Genomic DNA, 19,984 nt, shown 5'->3' with positions numbered 1-19,984 from the left:
TCCTATAATCCAATAATATACTAAATGTACCTATTTCGCAAACAAACTGTTTTAACATTCTTAATTAACAGGGTACCTACACAATAATATACTGGCCTACATCGGCCTAGTTTTCCCAACTGTGTGCGCGCAGCTCTCCATATTCACAACATAGGCCTACCTCAGAATGAGCTGGATTTGAAGGGAAGCCACATCATCGCTCATTCATCCATTTGCTTAAAAGAGACCTATTCAACGAAACAAAAGGCTATGGCGTAATCACCTTCCGGCAAAGAGGGCAGGTGCGCCGTGGCCTACATGCTGTCCGTGAAGCAAAGCTTTTTGCTCGTTCCCCTCATGTAGTGATTTACTGTAGTAGCCTACCGGTACTTGTCTAAATGGTTCGGCTGCGGATTTGTATAATTACTATTTCATACGATATCTAGTATTCACACAGCGAGTGCTGTTAAATATGAGTAGACCTAAATGGAAATGACTGCATGCCATGGATACTTGAAAACTTGAGAATCGCCCTATAATGCACGAAACACTACGGGCCGGGTACAACCCTGTGTCTCACTGACTTGTTGAGAAGCGTTAAACCGACGCGTTGTCGTCTACAAGTACTGTCCACTAGATGGAGACTCTAAAGTTAAATTTGGGCAGAGTGGACAATGGACATATGGACTGCTTTGGTTGTTTGTGTCTAATAGAAGACAATTGACACAGAAATTCACAAAGCATTATTCACAAGTTCCCCTGCATTATTACGGGGAGGACGTGTTCCAAAGAAACTTTTTTCGATGTAGGCGAGGAATTATAAGATATGGTCTAAACTAAGCCTCTTCGATCTTGCACACAATGCAATGCATGTTATTATATTGCTGAGGCCCTTCCTTGTGCGCAGTGGCGATAAGGAATAAAACAGCCCAGCTCAATAACCTGGCAGCTTAACAATGCAAAACTTCCTCATTGTGTTTACTATGGACATTTTCACATCAGTTAATGGTTTTCATTCAAACTGGTAAGACAAGCTCAACAGCACAGTTAACCACCACCACGATGGCTACTGTATGCTACTCCACTCCTGGTAGAGACAAAAAAATTCAGCCGGAGACCTAAATGCATACACGGAACATGTACATTTGGATGAGCTGACGAGGGCAGATGAAGCGAAGCGACACGAGAGACCTGACGTCCAGACGCCCAGGCTAAACCACGGTGACCTGGCACCTCCTCCTCCCTAATCATCACAACTCACCACCACACCTCGCTCGCATCCGGGCAGTGACTAACCTGTACACGCCCACTAGCCTTGACCTCGGCAACTGGCCACACTTGTGAAAGGGAGAGCGCTTCTAGCCTAGACTCCCTTGGGCAACTGAAGATGTCTGGAAGTTGAAAAGTTGGTTTCAAACTTACCCAGGGAGAATGTATTGTAGACTTCAGCAAAGTCATCTCCTTGACTGAAAAGAAAGTGCCACATAATTGGAAGGGAAAATGGCGAATTCGACAGATGGATTGTTTTCGCAGAACACACTCGACAATATCTCACAAACGGAACCGCTTCGGGCAATACGGGAGAATGCTTACGGGGTAAAGAGGAACATCTTGCATATAACATTGTGAACAGAATGAGTGCTAACTTAATTTTAGCATTTATTATGCAGATAGCCTGATCTACATTTTTAAGATAAGTATATTTATTGAATTAATGTAATTAGGCAATATGCAAAGGTAACTTATGTAGTCAGATAAATGCAAAAGTGAAACAAGTGAATTATAAAGCGACAATTCTGTGCAGTCATGAATTGATGGATGACTGACAGATAATTGCATTAGTTAATAATTCATGCATGTCCACTTGGAAACATGAATATAAGTTTGTGTCATATAGGCTAATATTATCTTAAAAGGTGATAACAGTGTTGACAACATTAGCCATAATCATAATAAACCCTCATTGGTTTTCATGTAAACCACAAGCTTCAGCTGTCTGGTTTAACCGCATTAACTGATGCCAGTGTGAAGGGCGAAATAGCACCCAAGTCATTCCACTGAGAGTATATATTCACTTCCGTTTCAAGCCTTGCACATCTATCATTTATTTGTATCCATTCATCCTGCAAGACTGTCCAACCATAGCACTTTTTTGTCTGAGAAACAATGTTCTACTTTTCAATTCAACTGTTCCCCTTGCATTCCTGCAGTTATCCTTTATCCCAGACTGACATCAGAAGTCAAGTTTTTGTGCTGCTCTGAACATCTGTTTGATCACCAGAAATCTCTGATTCATTGGCAGCTCTGACTGAAGTGTCTCAGTAGGTACTCACTGAGTAAGTGGCAGTGGATAAAAGTGGCTCTGCATGTGATGTATATTCAGTAGATATGCCTGTGAACCTGGGATTCAGGAACATAGCCCTGTTGTGTAGCGCTTAGTAGTAGAGTGTGTGTGTGTGTGTGTGTGGGGGGGGGGGGGGGTAACGTGTGCTCACTCCTAATGGCACTACGATGGAGCTGTCCTTCTCTCTGCCGTTGCCACGAGCACTGTGCAGTGTGCACAGTGTTGCCTACAAACAGCCGCTGTGGTACTTGTGAATTCTGCCCACGTGTTGCATTTACATTTTTCAGTCTGGAGCTTGTAGATGAGTCTTGCTGTAGTACTATGTATGCTGAGTGGCATTTTATCAGCTGATTCATAAACAAACAAAACCACCAGCGTTTCTTTTCTGGGGAGAGTTATTGCTGTTGGGACATCTTGAGATGTGATTGGCTGTGGTTATTGCTGTTGGGACATCTTGAGATGTGATTGGCTGTGTGTTGTATAGTCTCCCTTATTGTAGACAAACTGACAAGCACACAAAGACACATATATTCTCTCAGTTGCTATCTTCCCCTCTCTCTCTCTCTCTCTCTCTCTCTCTCTCTCTCATACTCACACACACACACACACACACACACACACACACACACACACACACAAACACAGTCACAGATTTGTCCTGGTCTTTGTGTCTGCACAATTTCTTGAGGCACATTTAGCTTCTCATGTACAAACAATAACACAAGAGAAATGACCCACGGGGCCTCCCACTGTAGGGGTCGGAGGGCTGGGCAGGAGAAAGAATGGCATCACTGTCCCTCTTAAACAGCCTCTCAGCTCTCACCAGACCGCTCCATACACCCCCCCATCTTTCGTCAGACCTTAGCCGCCCCTGGGCGCAAATCGCCCCACCCCGGAGCACAAATCGTCTTTGTCCCCCCAGCACAAAGGGCCAGCCTGTCTGTCCGGCACCCTGCGCTGCGTCTCTGCTGGGCACTGGCGAAAGAGCCGCGGTCTCGCTACCTCTGCCTCCGCCTCAGCCCCTTCTGCGGCATCTGTCTCTCACTGTCTGCGCCCGCGTGGACAACGTCTGGCGTGCCGTATGTATGTAACGTTAGCTCAGAGTCAGGCAGCAAGGCAGGGCATGAGGGTGACTCATCCACAGCAGCGGAGGTGAAGTCATAGCTGGGACGACTAGGCATGGCAAGGGAGGAGGGGTGGGTAGGGGGATTCTGGTCATGGCATCATTGCTCGTTACTGATATTGTGGTCAGTGAAGTGAACTTAACTTTAAGTCTTTACTGTCAGTTGATGGAAAAAAAGAATATTGTATGTTGACCAGGAGAATGGCATTATATATGAATGTTGGACATCATTAGTATATCATTGGTATGGGGAAAAGTGTGCTGGGGCATGTAGTAACAGTCTCCCCTGTTTTTTCAGTCTCTCTTGTTTCATGCAGAGAACGATGCAACAATCTAGTTACCTTTGAAATAAATCTTCAGAGGTATCAAGGTCATTGAAGGTCTGTTTAGTAAACCAAAGAAAGAGCGGAGATTAATGGCCAGTTTGACTGTTTGACCTGATGCTCAAGCTTCATGGATAATCTGATCACATTTGCACCTGATTTATTTCTGTTGTCCTCCAGAGCTCCAGAGCTCACCTGCAAAGAGAAGCACTCTAGTTCAGGAGTGATCGAAATGTCTTCTTTTTCACCAGCGTTTGCTGTTTTTTGTTTTTTTTTCCCTCCTCTCCTGCCTTTGTTTTCGTTTCAGAGGACAGTCGAGTGCTCATATCTAGCTTGTTCTGACTGTGTGTGTGCGTGTGTGTGTGTGCACCAAGCACACAGCCTTTTTACAGGTGCTTCCTGGGAACCACAGCTGAAGACACCTCTCAGCATGGAGGTATCCTTGTGTCTGATTCACACATTATAATATCAACCTGTTGCGCTTTCACAGCACACACACAGCAACATTAGCAAGCTGGCTGAGCTAAAACACAACACACAGCAAATGTTCCAATATGTCAAATCAAGTCAATTTATTTATATAACACATTTTACGCAACAGGGTTGACCCAAAGTGCTTTACAAATGATTACATATGAATAATAGCAAAATACCAAATCATAATACAATACAGAATACAAAATACACATGCCTCTCACATGGCTAATCAGTGCTTTTGGAAAGAGAGAAGGGCCGTGCTAACAGATATGATGGCATATGGCGTTTCAAGACAACACTGTCACTGTTGTGAGAGAGTGGAGCCCACCAGCATTATGTAACGCCCATTGCTGTTTGTTTGGACTAACAGAGACCCTTTTATTTCCTGCAACAAGCATATGGTGGATGTATTTTGTTTAGGATGTTACTCAATTGCTGCTTATTTGGAGCCAGAAGAGGCCATTTGCACTGAAGCAATGTGTTACAGGATTAGTCCACTGGTGAAAAGGGATGCATTTTAATGTGATTAACATTTCATACAGATGTGGCGACCACAAGCAATGAATGTTGGACATTATTATGCTTCGGTGTCAGGTTTGCAATCAAAGAGAGGGCACCATTTTTTCTTAAAGCTTACTATAAATGAGCTCAGTACAGCATTTCTGTGAGATCTGTGTTAAGACACCATTTCATTCTGTGATAGTGCTATGGCTTGTTCGAATTTGCAAAATGTTTCCTTGAGATAAACCTTCCTGACTGAGCATCAAATTGAATATGATCCTGTAGCTCATCTGTTAGAGCAGTACGTTGCTACAACACCAACATCCTGGATATGATTTCTAGTTTCTTTGGATAAAAACTTCTGGTAATTACAAAGTTATAGATGTATTTATAATGTGTCTGTTATAGCAAAGATCCTTGATTAGTTTCTTCCACTTCAACCCTCTCTGGTTATAGTATCACACTGGTCCATCCGGTTGCTCCTCTGAGTGCTTATCCAGCAGGGTAATGTTTGCCAAGTGGGCCAGTGTGGAGTGGCCACTCCCAGTCTGTGATCCTGTTTTCTGCACACCCTCTTCCTGGAACAGGAAAGCTAGTCCTGTCCGCTGCCAACAGCAGCACAGAAACCTGTCCAGAAGACTGGCTCTGTTTGAAGAGACATGATGGCAGTTTATTTTAGCTCCAGTCCCAGAGCCTAGAAACAATGTCAATGCTTTTACAGCTGAGTTTGTACCTGGATGGACAGGAGAAGCTACTGCCGCTTGTGTAGGTGTTTAGGAGTTTAGCAAGTGGTAAACAGCAGTAAACAAATGAGTAGAAGTCTGCCCTGTGAGTTGAGTGAATATTTTGACCCTCAGATCAGCGATTTGGCCTGGGCTGAGACTTCACTGTAGCAGCTAATTTGTGTGTAGCAGACAGAGTGCGTTGATTTTGTGCTCTTGGGTGATGTGTGGTATGCCATGCGGTGCATGTATAACCCCACGCATATTGGATTATATACACATGAGTACACACACACACACACTCGCACACACAACAACAACAACAATGAATTCACAATCTCACTGAGCATAGAGACTCTTTCTCTCTCTCTCTATAATTTCCTCTCCCTTGCTCTACCTATTTATAATGTGTTTTCTCTCTTCACCTCACCCAGTAAGGTCACAGCATCACCATCTATTGCCAGTATAAGTATCTATGGCAGGCTGCTCGCTCTCCAGGGCCCAGGGACTTCTGGGATTGTTGATTAGAAGGCCGATGGCTCCCAGGTGACTCCTGTCACAGCCATCCATTTGTTGTGTTTACTGCAGGGGCGGGTCGTTCCACCTGTTCCGTGTCCATAGAATGAAGACTTGGCCAAAAGACACATGATGCCCTTTATATCCTCAGTCAGATTTTGAGATTAGCTGTGCATTGACCCGTGGCGGCATCAGAGGCGCTGTGCAGTAGATTGGATTTGATGCACGGCGTATGGTGTCATTTGTCCGTGCTTCGCTCTGAATTGATTACTGAAATGGCAGGTCGTCAGGCTTGGCTCTTTGTTTGTTTTACTCCAGCCGTAACGCTCATCTTGTCGGGAGGGCGATTGTTTATTCTGCCATTATGGTGGAGAAAAGCATCAAAGCGATGCTTTGGCACATTTAAAAGGGCTCTGCACTGCCCGTGGGAAGTGTGACAAATGCTTCCTTGAAACCAAAAGGTCCACATGAACCATAAGTGTGGCATAAATAGACTTTTATGGTTTGCTAGGTGCCATTTGTCCATTCCCTGAGAGATATGGTCTTAAATGGCCATGATGAGATGTGTAAACATCACAGTCATTTTTATGTGCCAATGGGCAATGCCTGTTGTCTTGAATTTGTGTCGCTCTCATGTGCTGTGATAACATACAGTATACAGTCTTTTAGTGACTTTAGGACTTGACACATATTGTAATAGGATATGCTAAGGATGTGTGTGTATATCATGGTGTATTTGCGTGGCAGTTTGTACTATAATCAGTGCTTAATGTCACTTCTCTCTCTTGTAGACTATAAACAACTGCAGTCTTGGATAGTTGGGGTTTCTGTTTGTGTGAAACTGTGTGCATTGTACACAAGGTGTATTTTAGATAGATAGATAGATAGATACTTTATTGATCCCCAGGGGAAATTCCAGGGGAAATTTTGGACATGTGTATGTGTGTGTGTCGTGTAGACATACTCAAATGTGCTGCTTGGACTAGCAGCATGTGCTCTTTGTGCTATCGACTGATAAGTAATTACTGCTGTGCTGTTTATGTTTGGCAGTGGGCAAGCAATAAGCATCTAAGAAGCGATAAATAGAAAGCATGTACAGTAGTGACAGCATGTTTATCCAAAACTTTGAAATTGTGGTGATTTCGAGGTTAATAAAATCCACTACAAATAATGCAGAAAATCTATGATTTTGCAAATGACAAAATGCAGGGAATCCTTTAGTGTACATGAATTTATGAAATCACAAGATCACAGGGACTGAATAATCTAAGAATAAACACAAATGCATCACTATGACACTGCTGTTAGCCATGGTGTGTGTATTCTTAGATGATATGTTTCACTCGGTACACTCTCCTAGTCTATTTTGAGGGAACTCTGTTTGGCACTCCACAACATGCTGCCAATTTCCGCCATATTTTTATTTTTATGGCTGGGCAATTAACCAAAAATGTACTGAAACCAACATTTAGAATACTTTCCTCAATGCATGCGTACATTCATGAACTGTCCCCTTAAAAAAAACACTACTTTGTGTTCAGTTTCATGCCTCCGTCCTGTCTTACTAACAGTAGTCTGAGTTCACTTAAAGCTGGTGGCATGAATGACGCAAAGCTAAGCCAACAAGCCTGGGTCTGAGCAGATTATACTGTAACACAGTTTCTGTTATTTTTGCTATTTACTCCACCTGATCTGATGACTGTCTAGGGAGTGTAAAAAATATAATTGATTTGATGTCATGTCACCCAGCCCTAAGCGGAGAACATGTCCCAGTAGAGAAGGTAATGGTGAGCAGGTGCCAGGCCGCCAGTAAGAACCAGGGCTCTGGTTACGGTGGGAGTTAGAACCAGGGCTCTGGTTACGGTGGGAGTTAGAACCAGGGCTCTGGTTATGGTGGGAGTTAGAACCAGGGCTCTGGTTACGGTGGGAGTTAGAACCAGGGCTCCGATTACGGTGGGAGTTAGAACCAGGGCTCTGGTTACGGTGGGAGTTAGAACCAGGGCTCTGATTACGGTGGGAGTTAGAACCAGGGCTCTGATTACGGTGGGAGTTTGTTGATTCTCCTGTTTGCTTTAATGGGAGGTTCTGGGATGAGTCGGGCAGCTGCTTCTTCTCTCCAGACCTCTTCACTGCTCCCCCCGTATCCGTAATTCCTCCACATATCCGTTCCCTCATAACTTCTTTCATTCCCATGTATGAATTCACCCACCCATCTTGCCTATGAATTGGCCAAATTGGATTTGCTGCAGGCAGGAGGTTAGGGTAGGGGTGGGGTGAGGGGGATCGGGAGTCTAGAAGCGCTTTGAAACAGCTGGTTTCTCAAATTATCTCATTTACGCTTCATCAATTATGTTGCAATTATGGCTGCTGGAAACCTCTTGATAGTTCCTCCACGTTTCCTGGGGCGCTAAGCTGGCAATAGCAATAGAACCGTGCTAATGCTGCTGTTAATGTTGGTGTATCTCTCTCACATGCCGTGTTACCAAGGCTGTATCAGTGGCTCATTACATGTGGTGAATGAATGAGTCATTCAAATGTGTGTGTAGGCATGTGCATGCATTTATTTTAGTTGTGTGTATGTATATGTATGCATACTTTGTATGTGTGTGTGTGTGTGTGTAAACCACATGAGATGTATAAGTTATAAGTACAGGATGTTGTGTTGAATCACCCAACATGCTACAAAACCTTCCCAAGAGCTAATGGAGCCCTCTGTCAGAACTGACAGCTTGCATCTCTCTGTGCCACTTCCTCAGGGACCTGCTCAGACTGACAGACAGCATATGAGCAACAGTAGCTCGGCTGCTGCTCTGGGTTGCACTCTCATAGGAGATAATGAGGGAGTTGAGAGAGAGAGATGGAGCGTCTGGAGTGTCTTCAGTTGACTAATCACTGCCTCTCCTTGTACTCACTGTGCCTCTCCTTTATAGACGTACACCCAAGGAATCATCATTGCAATATGTGGAAACTTTCTGATCAGCATATCTTTAAATATCCAGGTATGATTTGGAATGCCAGTGTCTTCACTAGTGATGTTAATGGTAGTATGTATGATTATTGATTGATGGATAAGTATGATTCCTGTATACAACCATGCCATTTAATTTGGTGTTGTGTGTTTGTTTGTGTTTGCAGAAGTACACCCATGTGCGGCAGTCCCAGCGGGGCTCCAGTCAGCCCTACTATAAGAGTGCGCTGTGGTGGCTGGGCATCTCCCTCATGGGCCTGGGGGAGCTGGGCAACTTTGCAGCCTATGGCTTCGCCCCGGCCTCTCTCATCGCACCCCTGGGCTGCGTCTCTGTTATAGGTAAACAGCGCTCCCTCACCGCCACGCCTCTGGCTAATGCTCAATGCCTGGATACACACGGACCAATCGAAGATCTGCCTAATGTTATGAGCAGCCAATCACACAGCAGAGATTAAATTTGACCCTATCCCATTCCCCCCACTTTCACCACTGTCATGCCTGGACATCCTGTGTTAATACCTCAACCAATAAGGATCGTGGATGAGGTTGTTTCCAACCAATGGCACAGCAGAATTCCAGCCCAGCTCCGTCCCATCTTAACCAGCAGGTGTTCTGAGCCAACCGAGTGATGGCAGGTTAAATACTGCAGCAGGTTTGCACGTCATCTGTGACTCCTGTTGGTAGTGACATTGTTGAGTCACCTGTATTAATGAGGCCTATTATTAGACCTCAGCTGGGCCTGGTGCCTCTGGCGGCTTGCCATCCACAGCGAGCGAGCGCGCGCACCGATAAAGTCAGCACAGATGTGCTTTTTAAAGTCATCAACCCTGGGGAATTAAACCATTAGTCACCAGAAAGCCATTTGTGGTGAAGGCTAATTAATGACGCGAGAGAATTTAGCCTGCTAGGCTAATGTTGTAATGTCTGAGTCAAGCTCATTCTCAGATGCTGTTTTGCCTAATAGTTGGTGGTAAAGAATTAAATTGATCTAGAGAGAAGCTGAGTCTGTGATGAGTCTGGCCCTGATCTGATGTGGAGTTGCCGGATCCACTGGACCCAACCCAAACCCAAGCCAGATCCTTTCTATATCCACACCCTGTCTAAAGCTGAGTATACATAGGGCAGTTTTTTGAGCAATGCAGTGTTACTGACCGACGTTGTTTGGCACTGATATTTGGCAACAAGGTTTACATCAACAAACTTAAATCAATCAGAACATCAAGAACATCATGCTGGGATTACCGGGCAGCACTGCTTAAAGATCTGCGTCTTGTATTGTGTGCTTAAGAGATGTGTGAAAGTGCTCCTGGATCCTGCTGTGACTGACACCCAGCTGAGTTGGGTGTGTGTGTGTGTGTCCCAGCACCCTGCAGCGGCTCTTCTTAAAGACCAGAGCTGTCTCCCTTCATGAATAAGGGACTGATGCAACATAGAGGAGGCTCTGAGCGAGAGTGAGCAGAAGAGGGGTTGACATCACACACATACACACACACACACTCTCTCTCACACACACACACACTCACACACACACACACACACACACACACACTTTGCGCTGACAGAGTAGCACCCCGGGAGACCCTGGAGCAAAGAACAGCTGCTCTTATCCTGCTGAAACCAGAAAGCCATTCAGCGAGAGAGAGTGCGACACCCTCCCCTGCCGCCACCACCATCAAACACGACTTCCAGCTTTCTCCCATCGTCTGCTGCATTGGCCCTGGCGTGGTTGGATCCCCCCCGATGGCAGGCAGGCCTGCTGGTGATAGATGAGGGCACATTAAGTAATCATATTCTTGTCATGGAGCTGTCTGCTGCTGCACCTGCGTTGCTCCGCAGCCGACACCTCTGAGCCACGTACAGGGAGCAATTACTCGCATCTCTCGCACAAAGGGTGGAGGCGAGACCCATCAGCTCAGACGTGTGTGTGTGTGTGTGTGTGTATGTGTGCGTGTGTGTGTCTCTGTGTGTGTGTGTGTGTTTCTGTGTGTGTGTGTGTGTGTGTGTGTGTGTGTGTGTGTGTGTGCGTGCTTGTGTCTGTGTGTGTGTATGTGTGAGTGTGTGTGTGTGTGTGTGGTATGTGTGTGTGAGAGTGAGTGAGTGAGTGTGTTTTCCTTATTTCCACTTGCCCGTTAGTAATTGAACGCTGTGCTTACTGACTGCCTTTGCATTGTGTCTCCAGCATAGTCATGGCATGACATGGCTCCGTGTAGGCGAAGCAAAGATAAGACGTCAGACATTTTGCTTACATCCGAAAGGCCACTGCATTCAGCTGGAGACAAAAGACTGCACAGAAAAGAAAGACAGTTTTATATAAGGGGAGCCACAGACTTGACTCAGAGTTTGTGTTGTTGTGTGACTTCAACTCTGTTCAGTGTCGACTGTCTGGTGTCACCTGGAACAGAGAGCTGAGTGTTGGCTGAACAGACACTATGAAGCGTTCACAGCACGTGGCTGGTGTCTGTCTGTCACACTGCGATCTGTTATCTGCTCACTGCTCATTTTCCTCATTGATGAGTGCGTCCACGTCAGCCCTAATGGAAATAAAAAAAACAGAGAACCAAAAGACACTGAAATGTAAGGGGTTGCAAAACAATACATACAGTAGAACAACAGCTTGTGTGTTGTGAGTGAGCTGAGCTGACATTACCAGGCACTACAAGAATGGTTGGTCTGGTTTGTGTGATTCCCACACAGCCATATGTACTGTCTCTCCAACACACATAACCCATGAGAGTGACAGGCTAGAGAGCCACATGGAGTGGCCTTGGCTGATGGATGTAGCGCGTTAGCGCTCGCGCTGGCTGAAGTCCCTTCTGACCCTCCTGTCGCTCCAGTGACCACGCTATTAACAACCTTCCCACTGCCGTACTGCAAGTGACGTTGCCATGGTTACCCTCTCCGAACCTCCTTGTTCCGAGGGGGTTGGAAAAAAGAAAACTGAGAAACATCGTTGTTCTGTGCCTGTGTGCCAAACGAGCCGGGTGAATAATTAATGACGAGTTTGTCCTAGCGTAACTGGTCCTAATGCACTGATGATCATTACTGGCGGCTACATGCGAATGGTGGCTGTGGAACAGTGCACTGTCACGGCTTTCTCCTGCGTGTTCACTCCAACAAGTGTCTCATCAGCTTTGCCAGTCTTTAAGCCATGGTGAGCCCCTCACCCAGACTGTGTGCTCTGTTCCTGCTGTCTTTTGTAGCCACTGAGATGAACTGTGTCACCAGTCTGCCCTGGCATGTGGTCGTGCAGGTTGTTATGTGTGTGGAGAGTGTGCTCCAGGGGCCTATTGCACAAAACTAGGATAAGGGATTAAGCCGGGATACACAAAAGTGGGATAAGGGGCAGCAGGATATGTTATGGTATAAATCACCATGGCGATTTATTCTGTGGAGCTAGCCTGCTCCAGACCAGGCTAAGTTCCAGGATCTATTTAATCTCATCCCTTATCTCAGTCAGCAGTCACCACAAACGGAAACCAATAGTTATTCCACTGCCCACTACACATTGGTATCACATATATCTATACCCACTGTCATTATTTAAACGTTTGTGATCATTAATTAACTTTTACGTACTCGCCATTCCCGACCTGTCATGTGACGTCACAGGAGTGCCTAACCATTTCACGCGTGGTGGTCGCGGAACTAGTTGCAATATTCTCCTTAACAGAGGTGTTGCTGTTGTGAGAAGGCTATCTACCTACTTCACACCGTAGAAGAAGCAATGAAGCCGCTCTTGTTGCCATGGTGAATCTGTGATCGGTGGTGGGGTCTATTTGAGGGAGCCGTGAGCGCACCCTTATCCAGGATAGGTTTCACCTGGCTTGATGAATCCGTGTCTGCTCATCTTGGCTTGCTCGTTGTGCAATCAATTAAGCCTGTACGCTCTTGTTTTGGATTCATTGAGCGCAGCTCAGTAACTTATCCCGGATGTCTTAATTCTGCTTTTGTGCAACAGGCCCCAGTTGGTAACAGTTGATAGTTGTTTGTGTGTGGACTATCTCATTTCCTCTGTACACTACCCCCCCATGTCTCCTGGTGGTTTTAATCCACTTCATCGCCCCCTCCTCTACTGTGACCAATCCCAGTTAATGTGAATAAGATTGTTTTTATAGGAATTTTATATTTTAATATGAAGTTGATTTGATCGAGACTGTTTATGTCAACAGTTTGAGCAGCTCTTTTATGGCACTAACAGCTCTCGCAGGTCTCGTTTGAGGGTGCTTTGGAGAGATTGTATCTCGTTTGGTTTGATTTTTAAAATGAGCATTCTGTCCCCTACTGTGCACATTTTGTGTAGCCTCCCAGCATCCATCATAGATCAGCACAGTGTGCACACACAGAAGTCCCAGTATGCCTCTCATATCTCAAGAAGTTTTTAACTCCATTGTTTGTTCAGTTATATGATATAAAAAAAAAAAAACAGTTTGGAACCTGTTTTGACATATAAAAACCCTATATCCCATATGGCAGTGACAAATGCCCTCCCATTCACTGCGTTTTTACTTAACAGATTCCCCCCATTCGAGTGGGTTTGTTGCCAAAAGCGGTGCGGTTGGATGAAATGGAAACTGTCACCTCCTGAACCACAATCCATTTTCCCATTAGAAAAGCAGCTCTGCCTCTCACTTGAGCCTGCCAAGTGTAACAGATATTACATGGCTCCCAGGTGGTGATGGCTGGTGTTATTTGGCTCCAGTGGAGTGTCTCATCCATGCCTCTTCTCTACTCCCCTCTTTCTGCCCCTCCACAGCCAGTGCCATTATCTCCGTGGTTTTCCTCAAAGAGAGTCTGCGCGCCTCCGACCTGCTCGGTAAGATCGTGTTGGAGCGGCATGCCCGAGTTGTGTTATTGCTTTCTCTAAGGTTACACAGTTTCTACCTGGTCTTACCTCAAAAGCCATGTTATTTCTGATGAAGCTTACTGGAAGGCTGTGTTCAGGTCATTGAATAAATGTTGTTTTCATGTCAAAATCAATAACACTCATACAATAATGACCTCAAAAGACATTCTTGTTCTAAAGAAATTGTTGGTAATGATATTTTTACACTTTAGTCATTAGTCATTTAGAAGACAGCAAGGATGACCTCATTCAATAAACAATAAATCTCTTTCATGCTTCTGGCAGCCATAAACCACAAAGGAAATAACATTTTAACATACTTGTGTCTGCGTTAGAGTTGGCTTTTATTGTCCAATAAAAACAAATAAACTCCCGTGGTGTGTCTGGCTAATGGCACGCTCTTTGTGTTGACTGCAGGGGGAGCTCTTGCAATCACTGGGACGTACCTCCTGGTGACCTTCGCCCCCCACTTCGCCCCTCATGTCACTGCAAACATGGTGGAGAGGAGCCTGATGAGCTGGGAGTTCCTCACCTATATTGTGAGTGTGTGACCAATGACTGGATGGTATGGATGGATGTCCTTCTGCAGCAGACACACACGTGGGAGTTCTCCCCCAAAGCAGCATTACAGCTCTCATTATCCCTGTGGAGAGAATAACAAAACATTTATATTCAAGTCAGTAATGAAAAGGTTTCCCTCATTCAGTGTTCTAGAGGGCATGAGGGAAGGGGAGAGAGCCTGAGCCACCGGTTGCCCCTGGAGCTGACACTGTGACACTGCAGCCCTGTGTAGCCCTACTGGTCGCTCATGGCTCTTTAATTCTGCCTCAGATTAGTAATTATTTATTCACTTGGATGGACAGCAATGCATCATTGTGCCGTGATATTCTGAAGAAATTAAGTCAAACTTGGACGGCCGTATTGGCAAAATTTGTCTGTTGTGTGCAATAAATAAAACAAAAAATCATCTAGAACTGACCATATTTGGTTGAATCCAAATCCATTTTTAGTTCCTTCTGGTGGCTGTACTTTTGACTGAGCATAGGCTACGCTGTCCATAATTATTTTTACAGTCAGATGCACAACATTTTACATTGTCATTATAGACTGTATAGGCAGTCTGAACAGAAATACATTTTCATTACTGTGTACTCCCTGAGTGGTGAAACCATGACTCGGTGTTTTGTTAGTTTTTTAGTGTACCGTTGTGGCACAGGAACACAATTAGCATACTCCTCTTCCCAAATCCTACCACCAGAGTGAGGAGCACGTTAAATCCCCACCTTCTGCGTCACGCCCGTAGCATCATGGTGTTACTCACCCTGCTTCTGAGATCGAGTTGAGCAGCTAAGTCGAGGTGAGTGTGAAATTACCATCGTGTGAAAGTCTCCCAAGACCTCCTCCAGCAGGTGTGATCATACCTGGAGGTGTGAAACGTACAGTAGGCCACTGAAACTAATGGCAGCGCAAATGAAACACCTCTTCTGTGTGTGGCTTCAGTGTGTGGATTTGTGGCATCAAAAGACAGGGCCTACGCTGAAAGCACATCAATAATAAAAAAAACCCACTTAAACTGGAGAAGTGAAGAATGGAACGTGTGGAGGTATTTAATGACGGCATGCCCTTGCATCCTCGATGCGGCTCAGCTCAGAAGAACGTTTCAGAGAGATAGCTCTCCTCTGCTGTGTGCGTCATCGCCGAATTCCCCCAGTTCTGATTGCTGATGAACTCGCCTGGCGACCGGAGGCCAGGCTCATTAATAATGCCAGCTCTCCAACATTTCATTCGTCTTGCTCTCGTCCGCCAGGGTAATTTGTTTCAATTAGACCACCACGCTGAGTACTGCTACACCACTGATTAGACACTCAACGCCTACAGCAGCAGTACTAGGAGGAGTCCCTGTATCCTATCTAAACACCAGGGCGGTCTGAACAATTCTTTCTACACAGACCCTACACAGAGTCAGTTGCCTGGTGTATCTCTGTGTATTTCATTGTGTTCATAGTGGTTCCATTGGAGTGCAATGTTAAGGGAAGGGGTTGCCTTTCAGCACAATTGTCACATAAACCAAGATCCATGACATACATGCTGATCAGTGGGACATCATGTCTTGTGCTTCAGAGACTATTTCCACTCTTGTGCTCCAGAGACTATTTCCACTCTTGTGCTCCAGAGACTCCACTCTATTAATTTCATTAAACTGCATGTACAGTGGAGCATTTGTTGTGTGGTGTTTGTGTGACGTTAATCGCACTCGGTCTCTCTTTGTCAGTTTGTGGAGGTGATTGCGTTCTGCATCCTGCTGTACCTCTACAAGTGCAGGAAAATGAAGCACATTGTGGTCATCATGTTGCTCGTCGCCCTGCTTGGTAAGGACCAACGTTTACACACAACTCTGAGGATGCCCTCAGTTGATCATCACAAACCCAAATCATCTCCCTCACTGCATCTGTGTGTGTGTGTGTGTGTGTGTGTGTATGTGGTTACAGCATCTGTAACGGTCATCTCAGTCAAAGCCGTGTCTGGCATGATCACAGAGTCCATTCAGGGGAACCATCTCCAGTTCACCTACCCCATCTTCTACGTCATGTTCATTCTCATGGTGGCCTCCTGTGCTTTCCAGATCAAGTGAGTCGCGCCATAGCAATCACCATAGCCAATCACCATAGCCAATCACCATAGCAATCACCATAGCAATCATCATAGCCAATCACCATAGCAATCATCATAGCCAATCGCCATAGCCAAACACCGTAGCTAAACACCAGAGCCAATCACCATAGCCAAACACTTTAGCCAATCAGCATAGCCAATCACCATAGCCAATCACCGCTCGGTGTCCAGGAACAGTGGACTTCTTTGAGCATCTTCTGGCTGAAATGCTAAAACAACTCAACTCCTGGCATGTCTACCATCTTCCTGGGAACAGGCATTAGGTCATTATTGAGCGATCAGTAAAGATAATGTCTCTTGCTCTGGGCAAGCATTACACCAGAGAGAACAGAGGCAGAGTTTGATCATCTAAAATCGTACAGTGACGAATTGTTACCCACTACACTCGCTGATCCATATCCAACACCAGTCCAGCAGGTGGGTCAATACACGGTCTTAATAACTGAGTCTACAGTTCAGCTGTGTAATGATGTTGGATTACCTCAGCACTGTAGTGAACAGGTGAAAGGTTAGGTACTCTAGCTAACTGTGTTATCTTTTGGGAAATGATATGATATGTGGCTGTAATTACATGTAGCTTTACCACTTCCGCCCCACAGGTTTCTCAATCAAGCCATGAAAATGTTTGATGCCACAGAAGTTGTGCCAATCAACTATGTTTTCTTCACGGCCAGTGCAATAGTTGCAGGTACCCTTTTTCTTAGTTCTTCATTGATGTATCTAGTTACTCATCCTGGTCATGCTTCCTGTTTTCCTGTTGCCAAAACGTGTCATGAAATGAGACCTTAAGGTAGACAGAGGGCTATGGCCCCCCAGTCCTGCAGAGGGTTTATGTGGAAAAACCCTTGACCCTTGGACACATTTAGAAGTATAAATAGTGTTCAGAAACATGCCACATCATATAGACCAAGTTTAGAAACGTGAAGCAGCATATAACAGGTATTTTCTTTGCTCCCTTTCTTCCCTCCTCTACAGTACTTCTCCTATCACACTCTGGCTAGTACTGATAATGTCTGCACTCTTATCCTCTAATAATAGTATTGACAGACGCAGTGGTAATTCCTAGCTGAGGTCTCCTCTGCACTGTAGCTTGAATGTGATTCTCTTGCTGTAAGTCGCTTGGGATAAAAATGTTTGCTAAGTGAATACATTTAAATGTAAGCTGTGTGTAGACATCTGCAGCAGCACATAACTGAAGGAGTATTGAGATGTGTGTGTGTGTGTGTGTGTGTGTGTGGATGTGTGCAGAGGCATATAGAGGGGATAAGTGAAGCTGACCTGTATGACACACCTCTCTCACCAGTGCTCTGATCTGGCCTTGCTATTTGCAGGTATCTTATTCTATCAGGAATTCTTTGGCTTGTCTCCAGTCAACATCCTCATGTTTGTTCTTGGGTATGTATGGAATGCAACGCATGGTGATACTGGGGGTTACCGTAGCCTACTGCTGTTGTGTAACCATTTTGTCTCTTACTTTTCTATATTTCTTTTCTTTTCTCAGATGTCTACTTTCTTTCATTGGAGTGTTCCTGATTGCTCGAACCAGACCTAAAATCAAGACTGACCGTGTGTTCATTAGTATGGGTCAAATCCCAGGTGAGTCATTATAAAATGTTTCAGGATTTTATAAACTGTACAAAAATGTTGTTTTTGTGTTGTGCTGCTGGCACTTTAGTTGTATAATTATAAATCTACTTAATGACAGACTCTGTCAGTTGCTCTCATTACCATGGCAACTACACCACCCAGCCAATTCCTTGTGTTTATCATAAGATGCATCTTTTGTGAAATTAAGGACACTCAGAGAATATCTAATAGGACGGGCTCTGACTTGTGAACTCTGGGAAAACATGTTCTCTGTGGTTACATTATTATTATACTGATCATTTTAATATCAGTGTGTGGGTCAAAGTGCATTATTTCCAATGAGAAGAAATGTCCTCCGATGATATATGTAGGCTACATATGGTTCTGCAGCAGTCATCTTTATTCTATTCTATATTTCATTCTTCTTTAATACTCTGTGGTTATTATTGCAAAGAATTAGGAGATTCCTTCAGCAATGTTCTTGTATTCCCTTTGTTTTTTTTTTTATCAAATCCCAGGCAATGCAATATTATCTAGAACACTTGTGTTAACCTCACTACTGAATGAAAAGCGTAAGAAAGCTTTGAAGACATTCATACTCATCTCCCTGATGGCGGATTGTTTTCCCTGGTCTGTTTCCCCAATGGAGTTTGCCCTCAGTTACATTACACTACACTACTTAGTTAAGGCCACACAATATGTCTGTTACCATGGCGCCAGCGCCACTCTACACAGCTGCTGATGCTGTAATGGGTTTGGGGAGACCCAGGCCAGAGGTGTTCTGATGTCAACTACCGTGTGCCGCTGGCCTTGTGATGACTGACTCCTCTCCGTCTCTCTCTCTCGGTAGGGAAGAGGTGCACTGAGAAAGTCCAGCCAGAGACCAAGAGCAGCTCATACGGATCCCTGGCGTCCAAGCTGATGTGCAACAGAGGAGTGCACACTGAGGAGTCCTAGAGTGGTACCACTGGGGCTACAGCAAGGCTATACTGTACAGAGAGAGAGAGAGAGAGAGAGAGAGAGAGACAATGTGTAATGACTGAAAGAAGAGAGAGTGTGTAAAGACAGCAAGATGGAGGATGGGTCAGGACTAGCCCTGATAGAGTACGCTGACTTGAAAGTGATGTGTGCGTGCTGCTCAACCCTAAGACACTGACTGGTGTTTGCCTTTAACACAATAACTTCACTCTCAGAGCTCTGCAAGCAATGAAAAAGGGAAATATTCATGAGAAAATAATATTATTTTGTTGTCATGGCGATATTAACTTCTCTACTGAAATTTAATAAAAAATGTTATTATGCCATGATGTGTTGCTGGTGGATGTCTCCAAAAGTTAACTAACTAGTGCCACCTAGTGGAGAAATTATTCACATGCATCATATTTACACAGAAAATTAAATTCACATTTTGTCTTTGAGGTGTTTATATTACTGAAGTTGAGGTGGACCTGATGCCAAGTTGTGCCATTCTTGGAAGGCTCCAAACTAGTGAAATTTACAGTGAGATCAGGACATAAAAGCCGTGACCTTAACCACAGCGGTGACGTTCTCAGTCCAACTCGCCGCTCCTTCGTCTTCATGAAAGGAGCGTTGAATCACTCCTGCTGCCGGCAAGGAAATTCCATTTTCCACCAGCGCCACCAGCGATGGCAGGACACACACACGCATCAAGTATCCCTTCAGAGCTCATTAATGGAGCTGACATCAACGACAGCATCACATGGCAACTAAACAAACAGTGACAAACACATGCATAAGTCTCATACCGGGGCGCCTGTGTGGACTCTGAGATGGCATGGCAATAGCAACCTGGCATCACGTAAGCCATCAAACAACCAGATGACAGAACAGTTAAAGGACCACACACAGAAGCCGAAGCTGCTGACCATATGGGGATTAGAGATGGTCAGAGCTGAGGCTCAAAGAAA

At 45.0% G+C, this 19,984-nt stretch overlaps 1 protein-coding gene across 2 annotated transcripts; it reads left to right on the top strand.

Annotated features, from left to right (window-relative positions):
- The first annotated feature begins 1,038 nt into the window (after positions 1-1,038).
- On the top strand, positions 1,039-19,360 carry LOC121720762 (NIPA-like protein 2). Of its 2 annotated transcripts, XM_042107163.1 has the most exons (12): positions 2,929-3,406; positions 4,144-4,205; positions 8,916-8,984; positions 9,121-9,292; positions 13,707-13,766; positions 14,214-14,335; positions 16,069-16,165; positions 16,286-16,424; positions 17,069-17,157; positions 17,801-17,864; positions 17,971-18,065; positions 18,907-19,360. In XM_042107163.1, the coding sequence occupies exons 1-12, from the start codon at positions 3,106-3,108 to the stop codon at positions 19,011-19,013; spliced, it is 1,377 nt and encodes a 458-aa protein (XP_041963097.1). In that variant the 5' UTR covers positions 2,929-3,105; the 3' UTR covers positions 19,014-19,360. The 2 variants fall into 2 exon arrangements, with proteins under 2 accessions (XP_041963098.1, XP_041963097.1); XM_042107164.1 differs by lacking the exons at positions 2,929-3,406; positions 4,144-4,205 and adding an exon at positions 1,039-1,575.
- The last annotated feature ends 624 nt before the right edge of the window (positions 19,361-19,984 follow it).

Source organism: Alosa sapidissima, chromosome 10 (assembly GCF_018492685.1).
Source record: "Alosa sapidissima isolate fAloSap1 chromosome 10, fAloSap1.pri, whole genome shotgun sequence".
NCBI classification, from domain to species: Eukaryota; Metazoa; Chordata; class Actinopteri; order Clupeiformes; family Clupeidae; genus Alosa; species Alosa sapidissima.
Note: the sequence above shows the minus strand (reverse complement) of the source record. Positions and strands in the feature narration are given on the sequence as shown.

Coding starts and splice junctions, on each gene's coding strand:
- LOC121720762 (XM_042107163.1), top strand. CDS start 3,106: ATGGCATCACTGTCCCTCTTAAACAGCCTCTCAGCTCTCACCAGACCG. Junction 4,206..8,915: donor AGACACCTCTCAGCATGGAG/GTATCCTTGTGT, acceptor TCTCCTTTATAG/ACGTACACCCAAGGAATCAT. Junction 8,985..9,120: donor GCATATCTTTAAATATCCAG/GTATGATTTGGA, acceptor TTGTGTTTGCAG/AAGTACACCCATGTGCGGCA.